At 35.6% G+C, this 14,193-nt stretch overlaps 3 protein-coding genes across 6 annotated transcripts; 2 read left to right on the top strand and 1 right to left on the bottom strand.

Annotated features, from left to right (window-relative positions):
• Positions 1-1,160: 1,160 nt before the first annotated feature.
• LOC107594035 (coenzyme Q-binding protein COQ10 homolog A, mitochondrial-like) lies at positions 1,161-6,026 on the bottom strand. The gene is made up of 5 exons (XM_016283964.1): positions 5,524-6,026; positions 4,400-4,419; positions 3,945-4,137; positions 3,759-3,860; positions 1,161-2,763 (listed from the first exon to the last, which is right to left on the bottom strand). The coding sequence occupies exons 1-5, from the start codon at positions 5,590-5,592 to the stop codon at positions 2,596-2,598; spliced, it is 552 nt and encodes a 183-aa protein (XP_016139450.1). The 5' UTR covers positions 5,593-6,026; the 3' UTR covers positions 1,161-2,595.
• A 503-nt stretch (positions 6,027-6,529) lies between these two features.
• On the top strand, positions 6,530-8,584 carry LOC107593999 (zinc finger protein 271). Of its 2 annotated transcripts, XM_016283930.1 has the most exons (3): positions 6,530-6,713; positions 7,033-7,700; positions 7,740-8,584. In XM_016283930.1, the coding sequence occupies exons 1-3, from the start codon at positions 6,670-6,672 to the stop codon at positions 8,495-8,497; spliced, it is 1,470 nt and encodes a 489-aa protein (XP_016139416.1). In that variant the 5' UTR covers positions 6,530-6,669; the 3' UTR covers positions 8,498-8,584. The 2 variants fall into 2 exon arrangements, with proteins under 2 accessions (XP_016139416.1, XP_016139415.1); XM_016283929.1 differs by having other exon boundaries at positions 7,033-8,584.
• Positions 8,585-10,640: 2,056 nt separating this feature from the next.
• Positions 10,641-13,998, top strand: LOC107594056 (small nuclear ribonucleoprotein G-like). Of its 3 annotated transcripts, none has more exons than XM_016283987.1 (5): positions 10,641-10,810; positions 11,065-11,087; positions 11,295-11,356; positions 12,397-12,459; positions 12,690-12,990. In XM_016283987.1, exons 1-5 carry the CDS (start codon positions 10,779-10,781, stop codon positions 12,738-12,740), a joined length of 231 nt encoding a protein of 76 aa, XP_016139473.1. In that variant the 5' UTR covers positions 10,641-10,778; the 3' UTR covers positions 12,741-12,990. The 3 variants fall into 3 exon arrangements, with proteins under 3 accessions (XP_016139473.1, XP_016139474.1, XP_016139472.1); XM_016283988.1 differs by lacking the exons at positions 10,641-10,810; positions 11,065-11,087; positions 11,295-11,356 and adding exons at positions 11,699-11,850; positions 12,105-12,127; positions 13,488-13,998 and having other exon boundaries at positions 12,335-12,459; positions 12,690-12,741; XM_016283986.1 differs by lacking the exons at positions 10,641-10,810; positions 11,065-11,087; positions 11,295-11,356 and adding exons at positions 11,707-11,850; positions 12,105-12,127 and having other exon boundaries at positions 12,335-12,459.
• The last annotated feature ends 195 nt before the right edge of the window (positions 13,999-14,193 follow it).

The following is a 14,193-nucleotide window of genomic DNA, read 5'->3' as shown; positions in this document are numbered from 1 at the left end:
TGAAGTATTTCCTCAGCGACCAGCACGGATCAGCTCCAGGCATGACGAAGCCATATCGTCCACTTTTGGAAGGCCAAACAAAGTAGTTTAGCTTTCACAACGAAGCAAACAGTGCCTTCACGACATGGCGGCGGCAACAACAATACTACAGCGAGAATAAACCCTTTAAAATGGTTCTTCAGTCATCGCTGAAAAAACGCCCAACTTTCTTAGAACCTATATTTTTAGGAGTGTAGTTGGTATATTGCTTTATAATTCATAATTGTGATGTATTTGGAAGGTCCGTATTCAAATGAAAGTAATCTGCCACTGTGCAATAGATTTAAATAACTGACTTTTTCTGCAAAAACAAAATATATTTTGAAGCACATTGGGAACCAAGCAACAATGGAGCAATGTTGTAATTGTTAACTAAAACTATTGAAATAGTTTTCGGTAATTGTAATAAAAATAAAAAAAATATTGCCAGCGCAACTTGCAGAAAAATTTAGTTTTAAGTTGAAATACTACAGTTACTCAAACTGAATTAAACATAACGCTATATAGAAACAGAAATAAAATACAAATTTAAAATGAAAATATATATTTAAAAAAAACAAACAAATTCAAAATGTTATATACATTTTATAATGGTATATAAATAATACTGAACACTGCATTGGATTAAAAAAAACAACAAATTTCTCAAAATATCTTTATGTTCCACAGAGGAAATTAATAAATACTGGTTTGGAAAGACATGCCTTGAGTGAATGTCAGAATTTAAATTTTTATTCTGTAAATGATGTGCACGCAAACATGGTTATTGCTCAAATTATGGCCTGTATGAATTGTCTTAAGATCGAAGTATGGTCATTCTTCTTTATTAGATCAATTTGGTGTAAGGATCTGCATGGAAAAGATCTACATATCAGGAAAGCCTGAATAAGGAACTCCTATAGTCTCTCACACTGTTATAAATACATGACCCAGATACCACCACCTTCCTCCGATTTCCTCGACCTCCACTGCTGGTTTCACTTTGTGTTCTTTGTTCCCTGGTACTGCACCACTTACGTTTTCACAAGTAAGTTACTCGTGTATCTCCTCAACATTGAATTCAAGTGTAACAACTAAAAGAAATGCTTGTGCAAGATTATAACACTGACGACAGGCCTGTCGACAGAGAATTAAGATTTACTGAACAGAACATTAATTTCAGAGAGAATTTGTTCCTAAAACTGTGCTCTTCTTGCTCTTATGAAGCACTTCATCTTTTTGGTTCTTATTCACAGTTCTTCAACCAAACATTCTCACTTAACAGACATCTAACAAAAGTCTTTATATGATAAATCCTAGAAATCTACTAACGGTGACATTATTTCCATGGAAGACTCTTAGACAGGTGTTTGACACAGCACGAATAAATGATCAATGGACAATTCTTGACAATTACGTTATTTGAAGTCATTTATAAATGCCATGAGCACTTAGATAAGGCATTGAAATGGCTAAAAATAAAACCTCAAAATAAATGTTGCAAAAAATGTCCGCTATGCTTGTATCTGAAGCTTCGCCAGCTCATACTGTAGCTTTTCAGGAAATCACAAACAATACACAAATACAGTAGTGTTTAAACATTAACGTAGCAACAAATCAGAAATGGCACAGTCTACATGAACAGGCACACACTGGGATCACTATTAGGGGAAAACAGGCCGAATCTGTATATTTCTTTCATCTGAATTTCTCTAAAGCCCTGAGTTCGCATCCAAAGAAAGCAAAAGCATGCTAAATACAATTCGTAATTCCTTCATTACAATACACTACTTCTATAAACACAGTTTTTTGTCGTCTATGAGGATAAATATTTAGGTGAGAGAAATATTTGACGTCACTCTAACTGTATAATTCATATTTATTATATTTACAGTTGTGTTTGGAGTCACACACCTCCGAGTGTGACTTCTTGAGATGAATATTATAAATTCAGTGCAGTGTGGAAGTCAAGTAGGTCACTGTGAGCGTGATCAAATTCAAGCAATTTGAATTCATATCTAGTTATTTTAGAAGGACTATTCTGGGTTAATCTGTGCCTTTTGCATGCTGTTGATTACCACCGAAAATAATATTGACTTAAAACCTTAAAAATATTAAACAGCTGCACATATGCAAGGGGAAAGTAAACAACGGTTGTGCTGTACATATTTATTGTTGGTTTTAAAAAGCTGAGGTACAAATCGAAACTATTTTGTGTGGTAATCAGCAGTGTGCGACAGACTTCACCTACAATATTCCTTTCAGCTTCAGTAATAAGTCAGATTTGGCCCCAATAAACCCACAACAGGACTGAATGAGTAAACCAGATGAAACCGTAGTGAAAAGTTTTCCACCTCAACTTAACTTTGCAATAATCAATTCATTTTCATTCACAGTCAAAAAGCAAAAAAAAGATACACGTTTAAGGTGCTCAAATGAACTGAAATCTTTTTCTAAAAGTAAATGGTATCTATCGTACCATCCCGATGTAATCTAGTGATCTGATTTGTCATGTGATAACCATTGAAAGAGTTTTGGGAGTTCCAGATGCAGGTGAGTCCCGTGTGAAGGTGCACCTCACGTTTGATGGACCTCGTGAAACATGAGCTCGCGGGGTATCCTCGTCTCGGGTCCGTAGAGTTTGCCCGCTCGCCGCTCAAACGCCGCCACCATCTGCTTCACCACCTCATCGAAAAACACAGTCGCTAACTGCGAATGCAGCAATGAACGGAACTCAAACGAGACCTGAGGAAAAACAAAAACATCCAGATAGAAAGAGACATGGTGAGTTTACTTCCTAACAAACACTGAGTGTTGTCGCTAACTAAAACTATATATTTATTTATTTTGCTGGGCAACGATTAATCGCGATTAATCGCACCCAAAATAAAAGTTTTTGTTTATATATGTGTGTGTACTGTGTATATTTATTACGTTTATATAAAAAGACACACATACAGTATATATTTTGAAAGTATTTACATGTATATATTTATATATATATAAATATATAAACATAACATATTTTTCTGAAATATATACATGCATGTGTGTGTATTTATATATATACATAATAAATATACACAGTACACACACATATGTTATGTACACAAAAAGTTTTATTTTGGATGCGATTAATCGCGATTAATTGTTGTCCAGCACTAGTAACATGAATTGGGGAAGAAAAAAAAACTAAAACGTTAATATAAAATCAAATACAAAAAAATGTAAATTTATTTTATTTCAGTTAGTTGGCAAGTTTCTAATTTTCACAGTTTAAGGTGAAATACTAAAATTACTAATAAAAGCTAAATAGACATAAAAAAACAACTATTAACTGATAAAACCAACAAAACAAAAAAACGACAACAACAAAATTACTAAAACGTAAACAGCAATAAAATCAAATAAAAGCTAAACAGACATATTTTTAAAAAACTAAAACTAATAAACCCAATAAAAAAAGCACAACAACAACAAAAATGTCTAAAACTTCTAAAACTAAAATAAAAATAAAAGCTAAATTGACATATTTAATAATAATCTGCCAAAAAAAACATACTTAAATTACTAAAACATACCAAAAGGAAAATGAAAAATATAAAACAACTAATTCAAAATATTAATGAATACTCTCTGTTTTACATTCTGCAAGTTTGTCAGGCCTAGCAACAGTAACCAAGGGGGGTGGAGCTTAGCGAAGGGTCAACTGGAAGCAAACGTTTGTAAATGATACTTACAGAGAAGTCTACAGTGCATGTGCGAGGATAGCCAGGAATACCGGGACTAAACCGCCATATTGTCTCTAAATGATTGAAGAGTTTACCGTCCGAACACACAGCCTGAAATGGGGAATATAATTATTTACAAAATTTCTGTTTCTTTTCATTTCAGTGATGATGTTGTAGAGCACACAGAAGGCTTACTTTGACCAGATGTGGACGGACATGGCTTATCATTGAAGTGTATCGCTCAACAACCGGAGGGAAGCCCACTTCCAGGTGAGCTTTGGCATGACCGGCTCTTTTCATGATGGTCTGGGACTTTTTACACCACGGTACAAAGTGTTTGTAGTCATCCACGTTGGCTACCACATCATACATCTCTTGCATTGAGTACCTAAAGACCAAAATCCAGGTACATCTTTTTAATCTTAGAATCAAGTTGAAATAAATACAAATACTTTCAGAAATGGACAATAAAACGTTGTTGTTATTATCAACTAAATTCATTTAGAATCATTTTTGTCATTTGAAATAGAGCTGAAATAACATAAAATATACTACTTAAACTGAAATTATATTAATAGAAATATTTAAAAATTAAAATATAACAATAAAAGCTCATTCAAAAGCTATAAATGTGTTTTGTTCTACTTTACGTCATTTCTGTTGATAGGTACTACAGGACAGAGTGTCACATAAGGGACACAATCATTATGATTTCATGTCTAAACTGCCGCATTTGATTTAAATCATGGTAATAAATGATATGGGTGCATAAATCCAATGACAACAATGAACAGATATTAATAATTCCAGCAAAAGGAGTGTCATTTCACTCCACCTCACTAGGGGAAGATGTGCGGTTTGTGTACATTTCATAATAAAAGTCAATGAGCGAAGAATAAATCATAAAAAGACAGAAATTCTAAATGTCAGTAAATGTATTTTGTCATTTGTATATTGTATAGGTTTTCAAGTTTAGTTTAAGTTTTAATATTTTTTTGTGTGTGTGCTTTCGTCATGTATTATTTTTTCTGTTTTAGTACGTCGGCTTTTCATCTAATATTTACTATTCGATTTGATTTATTTTCGCTTGATTTCGATTAACAAAAACATCGCTTTTCGTTTTCGTTAACAACAACACTGTTTTATTGTCCCTTAATATAAACGCTTGATAAATGCTCTTGATAAATTGAAAATGAAACGTCTATAAGGTGGTCTTTCCTGAGTCATTTTTTTAATACGCTGATAATAAATCAGCCTTGCATGTTCATATGGGTTTAATTGAATTTTATACTCACGTTTATTTATGTAGTACACGCGTAGGGGATGATGGGAATTGTAGTTCTTCAAACTGCATTGGGTTAAGGTTAGTAGAAGCGCGTGGAAGTTGAAGTGAAAGTCCGTGTGCGTCTAACCTCACATTTTCTTGCGTTTTGCGTTTATGAACCTGAGAACACCTGCTGTAATGTCCACATAGATGTGCGAGAAACCTATTTTGTGTGATACAAAGTCCTCGAGCGGGTAAGTTTGTATGTCAGTTGCATGTCAACAGCATAGCAAAACAACTTAGCAAACTCTTCCTGTGTCAGTGCTACAGCAATACTGCATGTAGTTGTGGTAGGTGTCTTCATTTTATAGCCAAGGACATCAGTTTGTTTCATTATTTTTACTTTTATTATTTTCGCCTGGTTAATTATGTGAACTGGTTCTATTAAAAAGCTTGTAGTTGTAAATATATATATATATATACATTCAATAAAATGTTACATTAAAAGGCTATTTCCAGAAACTCGCTGAATGTCCGCACACCCATCGGGATCCGCCGGGCGCCTCCTGACACGGCCATCAGAAATATCGAGCTTCACCTATTCAGTGTGTGTACAATGATGACAATTAATCTCGAATAACACGATCAACACAGGAATACGCAAGCGCTCGCTGTCATTTTCAGTGACCAAAGCCACGCTGTGCGTTAAATCATATTTCGACTTCAATAGCCCTTTCCCCTGCGATTCCGCTGAAACCGATTGAGGTTAAACCGGTGAAGCCTTCATAAGCTGCCGGCGTGCGGGACACACTGTTCTGATGCGGCACCGTGCAGCTGCCGCCAACTGGACCGGAGGAGGACAGAGTGTCACATAAGGGACACAATCATTATGATTTCATGTCTAAACTGCCGCATTTGATTTGAATCATGGTAATAAATGATATGGGTGCATAAATCCAATGACAACAATGAACAGATATTAATAATTCCAGCAAAAGGAGTGTCATTTCACTCCACCTCACTAGGGGAAGATGTGCGGTTTGTGTACATTTCATAATAAAAGTCTACGAGCGAAGAATAAATCATAAAAAGACAGAAATTCTAAATGTCAGTAAATGTATTTTGTCATTTGTATATTGTATAGGTTTTCAAGTTTAGTTTAAGTTTTAATATTTTTTTGTGTGTGTGCTTTCGTCATGTATTCTTTTTTCTGTTTTAGTACGTCGGCTTTTCATCTAATATTTACTATTCGATTTGATTTATTTTCGCTGGATTTCGATTAACAAAAACATCGCTTTTCGTTTTCGTTAACAACAACACTGTTTTATTGTCCCTTAATATAAACGCTTGATAAATGCTCTTGATAAATTGAAAATGAAACGTCTATAAGGTGGTCTTTCCTGAGCCATTTTTTTAATACGCTGATAATAAATCAGCCTTACATGTTCAAATGGGTTTAATTGAATTTTATACTCACGTTTATTTATGTAGTACACGCGTAGGGGATGATGGGAATTGTAGTTCTTCAAACTGCATTGGGTTAAGGTTAGTAGAAGCGCGTGGAAGTTGAAGTGAAAGTCCGTGTGCGTCTAACCTCACATTTTCTTGCGTTTTGCGTTTATGAACCTGAGAACACCTGCTGTAATGTCCACATAGATGTGCGAGAAACCTATTTTGTGTGATACAAAGTCCTCGAGCGGGTAAGTTTGTATGTCAGTTGCATGTCAACAGCATAGCAAAACAACTTAGCAAACTCTTCCTGTGTCAGTGCTACAGCAATACTGCATGTAGTTGTGGTAGGTGTCTTCATTTTATAGCCAAGGACATCAGTTTGTTTCATTATTTTTACTTTTATGATTTTCGCCTGGTTAATTATGTGAACTGGTTCTATTAAAAAGCTTGTAGTTGTAAATATATATATATATATATATACATTCAATAAAATGTTACATTAAAAGTCATTTTTGAATTTGTGATTAAATGGGATCAATTTGATTAAATTTTTTTATTTCCTTAAAGGAATATGGATTCTGTACATTGCTGGAATGGAGCAAAAGGTGACCAGATCCCCACTAGGGCTAGACCCATGTCAGACACCTTATCCAAACTGGCCCAACTGATCACTTGCATCGAGTACAAACCAAAACAACAGCGGTCTTCCTCCATCTGCAAAGACTGTGGCAACAAATTCTCTGACCAGAAGAGTCTTGAGCATCACCAGAAAAGAGAGCACGCCCTGCAGAAGCTCCATTGCTGTCAACACTGTGGCCAAAAATTTGCTTTGCTCTCTAGTTTGCAGCTACACAAATGTTCTCGCACCTCATCCATGTGCCAGACATGCATGGGGAAATCTCAGAGGGGTTCTTCTTGCCCTTCCTGCGGGACTGAATCTTCAGAAGTTCCCTTCTATCATGACAATAGCCCCTATGCGTGCGCTCCATGCGGACAAGCCTTCAGCCACAAGCAAGAGCTGCTACTCCACCAGCAGGCTGGAGGCTGTGAGCCCGCCAAGACTCTCAAACCTCCTCCACCTTCAGATGTCTCCTCGCCTCCGTCTCCTCCAAGCGCCAACTCATCTCTTACCACATGCACTTTGTGTCACAGAAAGTTCCATTCTTCTGCTGGACTTGGTTGCCACATGCGCTTTTCCCATGCGCACATGAAAAGCAGCACAGAGAAGAAAAGAGTTGTCATTGTAAGTACATTGAAGAAGAAGAAGAAGAAAGTTCTCATCTCAAGTTCGTCGTTTCCATGCCGTTCCTGTGACGAATCATTTCCTAAGATATCACTCCTCCATCAGCACAGGAAAGAGGAACACCGGCGGGAGATAAAGGTGAGGAAACTGCAGCGAACCTCTTTGAAGACCACCAGGCGAAGGCGAAAAGGTGAAACATATCCATGCCTCCATTGCGGAAAAGAGTTCCTGCACCATCTGACGCGTCTGGCGCATTTTAGACACTACAGCTCTCACCATGAGACCCACCTCAAATTGAGTGGCAAATCATCCGGCGCTGACGCAGCTGGGTTCCGCCCAAAGGCAGCTAAGCAGCTCAGACCTTCCCAAGAAAAAAGACCAAGAGGTAGACCTAGGACCAAAAATCTACCTGTTTTGATGGAAACCAAGCACAAGGAAGAAGAGCAAATGGATAAGCAGGATGATAGTGATGAAGACGAGGATGCCGAGTATCCTTGTACGTCATGCGACCAGGTCTTTAGCTCCAAAGCTAAGCTGCATGTCCATGAGAAAGTCCATGAGGAATTCCCTGAGGAAGTCCCTGAGGAACACACTCAACCAGCCGACACATGCAGGTGCTGTAGTGTGTGTACAGGTGGGATTCCCCTCGCTGAGATTCCAGAAGATTGTGAAAAGAAAGTCTATCACTGTGTGCCATGTGCCGAGGCGTTCATAGCTCTGAACACTTTTCTAGAGCACTGCCAGACACATCTGATACGTGAAAATGAAGATGAATTCAGTGAGGATTGAAAGAGCTTCCATTTTTTTAAGGAATTGTTCACTAAAAAAAAAAAAAAAATCTAATTTTCTCACCATCATATTCTAATCATGTTAACTGTTATTATTTTTTCTTACAGAACATACTTTTTTTTTTTTAAAGAACCATTGCATTTAGACAAAAAGCACCTTAAAAGTGCTTCTAAAATGAATATTCTTTACATTTTTGTGTATGCATATAGGTTTTTATGAATAAATAATTATGGAATTGAAATTATTTGGTGAACTATTCATCATTTACTCACCCTAATGTCGTGGAACACAAAAGACGATTGTTTTGAAAAATACTGATAACCGAAGCGTTTTGATTCCCATTGACTTCCATTGTATTTTTGTCCATTTAATGGAAGTCAGTTTCAACTAAAACAGTTACAAACATTTTTCAAAGTATCATCTTGTATGTTCCACATAAACAGTCGTACATGCTGACATAAGGGTGAGTAAATGATGACAGGGTTTACATTTTTGGGTGAACTGTCCCTTTAAGGGCAGGGAAATCAGTCTGCAGATGTTCAGGCTATCAGGAATTATATTCAGCAGGCATTTTTGGTTTTGGTAAACTGTCTGAATATTATCAGTATTTTACAGGTTTTGATTTCTGTGGTTCATGAGGTATAATGTTGTAAACAGGACAACTCACTTCCACCAATCTGAGCCAAACTGCCAGAAAAATAATAGAGGCCTTTGATAAGATCGACAAGCCAATTGCATTTTGTCAGATACGGGTACCTAATTAAAACCACTTCAACTTCAGGATCAATGTTCTCATACCTCTATACCGATATAGAAGTCATATCCATTATGTTACTGTGAGAATATGGTGAATTTAATATTTTGACATATACACATAAATGAATTCTTTTTTCTAGATAGCCAGTGCCTCGCTGAAACACAAAACCAGCTTAATGTATGTACTGCTTCTTGTTGTCTGTCAAGTTGGAGGATGTAATATCTTTGTATTTGCTAGATTCGGCTACTGAAGTGTTTCAGCTTGTTTTATTATATAGCATTTTACTTACATTGTGAGATTTCTGTTTCTGTATTTCGTAAACTACATGAAACAAAGTAAGCTTTATTCTTCTAAAATTGTAGAAGCTTTACAGATAGTAGCATGCCTTATATACATGATATTTTATGCTATCAGACCAAATATTGCAAGTATAATTTCATAAATTTTTTACTAGACTGGATGAATGAATTATGTGCTGATATGAGACCTCAGATTAGGTGACTCGGGCAACAGAACAAGTCCATTTTATTGTTTAATTTGTATATCAGGGCTTCTTAACCTTTAATAATCGTCATTTGTTTCTGATGTTTTATGTAACACTTCTAACATTTTCTCTTCCTAACACCAAAGGCTGCAGTGATTTTTTTTTTTGCACTAACTTTTTTTTGTTGTTGTCTTTGAACACTGTATAATATTCACTTTATGACTCAAATTGAAAATGATGTGGTGCAAAAGTGTAAGTGCAAATATAACTATATTTCCCCCCCAAATCTTTTATTAAGAATATAGACTGGAGGCTTTTTAAATTTAGTTCTCTAGATTAGTGTCTGGGTGTGTTCACTTGCGGCTACCTCTAGTATCACCTGCTTTGTCCCAAGATGTGTGATGATTTTTTTTTCTTTTGAATAACATTTGTCAGAAAATTTACCTCATGTTATGCATTACATTGGCATTGTTTTCAAATAAATTGTTTAAAAAGTTTTGGTAGTTTTTGTTTGTTATTTTTGTCACTTTAAAAAAAAAAAAAAAACACCAGTAGCCCAAATATGGCATTAAAGAATATTTACAGGTGCATCTCAATAAATTAGAATGTCATGGAAAAGTTCATTTATTTCAGTAATTCAACTCAAATTGTGAAACTCGTGTATTAAATAAATTCAATGCACACAGACTGAAGTAGTTTAAGTCTTTGGTTCTTTTAATTGTGATTCAGTCTGTGTGCACTGAATTTATTTAATACACGAGTTTCACAATTTGAGTTGAATTACTGAAATAAATGAACTTTTCCACGACATTCTAATTTATTGAGATGCACCTGTAGTTTTTCCTAAAGATAAGTGACATTACATTGTGCAATGTTATTGAAGGTCATCCTCCGCTACAGTAGGGGGCGATATTTCACACGGTGACTGGTACAGAAAATCCCGCGACCTAGTACGCGTCTTCCGCCACTGTTCATACATTGTTTGAAACGTGTTTCAAACGGTTCTGTTTTACAAAACTATCTGATCTAACGAAATAAACATGAGCAAAGCACACCCGCCCGAGCTGAAAAAGTAAGTATTTCAAGCCCTTTGTTGGTTGTGATCGTAAGTCTGATAGAAATGCGTTAATTTGAGCATTGCGTTATTCTACTGCGCTAGCCGGTTTGTCTGCATTTATTTCACAACTAACAGCTACATTATATTATTCAAATTTAACGCAGAAAACCCACATGCTATTTCATTTTTGTTACACTTTCATATGAATTCGGTTTAAATGTTTGGTCCAGTATCTGTAAAACAGTACCCGTTTTGTTCTTGCCTTTTAGGTTTATGGACAAGAAGCTTTCACGTGAGTATAATGCAAATGCAAGTATTATCCAGAAAAAGAAGAGCGTGAGAAATCTGGAAATCTCCATAATATCCTAGATATATTTTATTTCAACAGTATGTGATTGTAACCTTGAATGCAAATAAATAACCTTATCTAAATATATGTTCTTCTAATAAACCCACATGATAACTCCGTTCCGAATGTTGTTTTCATGCACACTTTCAGTTAAGCTCAATGGTGGCCGTCATGTTCAGGGCATCTTGCGAGGATTTGATCCCTTCATGAACATGGTCGTAGATTCACTAAAAATGTTTTTTTTTATTGGTGTTATGAAGTATTCTAATTTGTTGAGATAGTGAATTGGTGGGTTTTTGTTAAATGTGAGCCAAAATCATCACAATTAAAAGAACCAAAGACTTAAACTACTTCAGTCTGTGTGCACTGAATTTATTTAATACACGAGTTTCACAATTTGAGTTGAATTACTGAAATAAATGAACTTTTCCACGACATTCTAATTTATTGAGATGCACCTGTAGTTTTTCCTAAAGATAAGTGACATTACATTGTGCAATGTTATTGAAGGTCATCCTCCGCTACAGTAGGGGGCGATATTTCACACGGTGACTGGTACAGAAAATCCCGCGACCTAGTGCCTAGTACAGCACTTCCGCCACTGTTCATACATTGTTTGAAACGTGTTTCAAACGGTTCTGTTTTACAAAACTATCTGATCTAACGAAATAAACATGAGCAAAGCACACCCGCCCGAGCTGAAAAAGTAAGTATTTCAAGCCCTTTGTTGGTTGTGATCGTAAGTCTGATAGAAATGCGTTAATTTGAGCATTGCGTTATTCTACTGCGCTAGCCGGTTTGTCTGCATTTATTTCACAACTAACAGCTACATTATATTATTCAAATTTAACGCAGAAAACCCACATGCTATTTCATTTTTGTTACACTTTCATATGAATTCGGTTTAAATGTTTGGTCCAGTATCTGTAAAACAGTACCCGTTTTGTTCTTGCCTTTTAGGTTTATGGACAAGAAGCTTTCACGTGAGTATAATGCAAATGCAAGTATTATCCAGAAAAAGAAGAGCGTGAGAAATCTGGAAATCTCCATAATATCCTAGATATATTTTATTTCAACAGTATGTGATTGTAACCTTGAATGCAAATAAATAACCTTATCTAAATATATGTTCTTCTAATAAACCCACATGATAACTCCGTTCCGAATGTTGTTTTCATGCACACTTTCAGTTAAGCTCAATGGTGGCCGTCATGTTCAGGGCATCTTGCGAGGATTTGATCCCTTCATGAACATGGTCGTAGATGACAGTATAGAAATGGCTCCTGGAGGACAAATGAACTCCATTGGGATGGTGGTCAGTACTTAATATCACAATCTGGTATCAAACAAATGACATAACTGATGGTGAAACAAAACTAGCTGGCACAAGTATCATATAAATAGACATTACAGTTCAGGTAATAGTTATATTGAATTGATCGTGGATATTGTATATCACTCAAAGATCAACAAGCAGCTTGATGTGATGTGATGTGATGTGTTTTATTCTGTGCAATGATGAATGCTCATTTTGTGTGTCTTCAGGTGATTAGAGGAAACAGTATAATCATGTTGGAGGCTCTTGAACGAGTATGAGGATGATACCCACTTTTTTCCCCCCTGCTTTTTTTGTATCCAGCAAATATGGAAAAAAATTGATATCTCATGTCTGTTCACAACAAAGACGTAATACTAAAGCAGAAATCCTTGATTGTGTTGAAAAATATTGTTTTATAAACGCCTCCCTTGTTTTATGTACTTTCCTATGTCTGTAGAAATGTGTGTACACAATTCATACATTTTTGTGAATAAATGGACTACAGTGCGATTAATCCAAAGTCTTTTTTTGTTATTCACTTTTCATTAATATTTGATTTCATATTCAAACTGTGTCAACATTTCCATTGCCTTGGTAGCTGTATGCATTTGAAGCAAATCAATCATCTTGACTTGTTAGGATTTCAAAGAGTCCAATTCTGTTAAACTGTACAATTTGCACAGTGTACAGTTATTCTTTGTCTAATCTAGCATTATTAGATATGTTTTTTTCTGTTGCCAGTGATAGGACAGGATATGATAATAAATGTCTTTGTCCAAAAAAATTAATTCTGTATAAAAATGTCTGCAATAAATTAGAAAAAATGTTAGTTCATTGTTTTTTTTTTAAATGCTGTCGGTATACTTTACTTTCCAGTCCTGTGTCGTGTGATGGCTTTTTATTTACTAAGCGTAGGTGAGCTGTAATCAATCTCCTTTAAATGAGGCGAGACTTTTATTTTGTCGGGAAGTTGGCCGGATTTGCCCGTGACGTCAGGCGGCTAGTGTGTCTTGAACGAGTATGAGGATGATACCCACTTTTTTCCCCCCTGCTTTTTTTGTATCCAGCAAATATGGAAAAAAATTGATATCTCATGTCTGTTCACAACAAAGACGTAATATTAAAGCAGAAATCCTTGATTGTGTTGAAAAATATTGTTTTATAAACGCCTCCCTTGTTTTATGTACTTTCCTACGTCTGTAGAAATGTGTGTACACAATTCATACATTTTTGTGAATAAATGGACTACAGTGCGATTAATCCAAAGTCTTTTTTTGTTATTCACTTTTCATTAATATTTGATTTCATATTCAAACTGTGTCAACATTTCCATTGCCTTGGTAGCTGTATGCATTTGAAGCAAATCAATCATCTTGACTTGTTAGGATTTCAAAGAGTCCAATTCTGTTAAACTGTACAATTTGCACAGTGTACAGTTATTCTTTGTCTAATCTAGCATTATTAGATATGTTTTTTTCTGTTGCCCGTGATAGGACAGGATATGATAATAAATGTCTTTGTCCAAAAAAATTAATTCTGTATAAAAATGTCTGCAATAAATTAGAAAAAATGTTAGTTCATTGTTTTTTTTTAAAATGCTGTCGGTATACTTTACTTTCCAGTCCTGTGTCGTGTGATGGCTTTTTATTTACTAAGCGTAGGTGAGCTGTAATCAATCTCCTTTAAATGAGGCGAGACTTTTATTTTGTCGGGAAACTTTGCCGGATTTGC

Source organism: Sinocyclocheilus grahami, unplaced genomic scaffold (genome assembly GCF_001515645.1).
Source record: "Sinocyclocheilus grahami isolate Dianchi unplaced genomic scaffold, SAMN03320097.WGS_v1.1 scaffold178.1, whole genome shotgun sequence".
NCBI lineage: Eukaryota > Metazoa > Chordata > Actinopteri > Cypriniformes > Cyprinidae > Sinocyclocheilus > Sinocyclocheilus grahami.
This window is presented reverse-complemented; position numbering and strand designations above follow the sequence as displayed.

What these genes read in the sequence shown, in the direction of transcription:
- LOC107594035 (XM_016283964.1), bottom strand. Translation starts at nt 5,592, where the DNA reads ATGGCCGTGTCAGGAGGCGCCCGGCGGATCCCGATGGGTGTGCGGACA. An exon ending in TACCTATCAACAGAAATGAC is followed by an intron (nt 4,138 to 4,399) that starts GTAAAGTAGAAC and finishes TTTGGTCTTTAG; the next exon opens with GTACTCAATGCAAGAGATGT. An exon ending in TCCGTCCACATCTGGTCAAA is followed by an intron (nt 3,861 to 3,944) that starts GTAAGCCTTCTG and finishes TCCCCATTTCAG; the next exon opens with GCTGTGTGTTCGGACGGTAA.
- LOC107593999 (XM_016283929.1), top strand. Translation starts at nt 6,670, where the DNA reads ATGTGCGAGAAACCTATTTTGTGTGATACAAAGTCCTCGAGCGG. An exon ending in GATACAAAGTCCTCGAGCGG is followed by an intron (nt 6,714 to 7,032) that starts GTAAGTTTGTAT and finishes ATTTCCTTAAAG; the next exon opens with GAATATGGATTCTGTACATT.
- LOC107594056 (XM_016283988.1), top strand. Translation starts at nt 11,819, where the DNA reads ATGAGCAAAGCACACCCGCCCGAGCTGAAAAA. An exon ending in TATGGACAAGAAGCTTTCAC is followed by an intron (nt 12,128 to 12,334) that starts GTGAGTATAATG and finishes GCACACTTTCAG; the next exon opens with TTAAGCTCAATGGTGGCCGT. An exon ending in TGAACTCCATTGGGATGGTG is followed by an intron (nt 12,460 to 12,689) that starts GTCAGTACTTAA and finishes GTGTGTCTTCAG; the next exon opens with GTGATTAGAGGAAACAGTAT.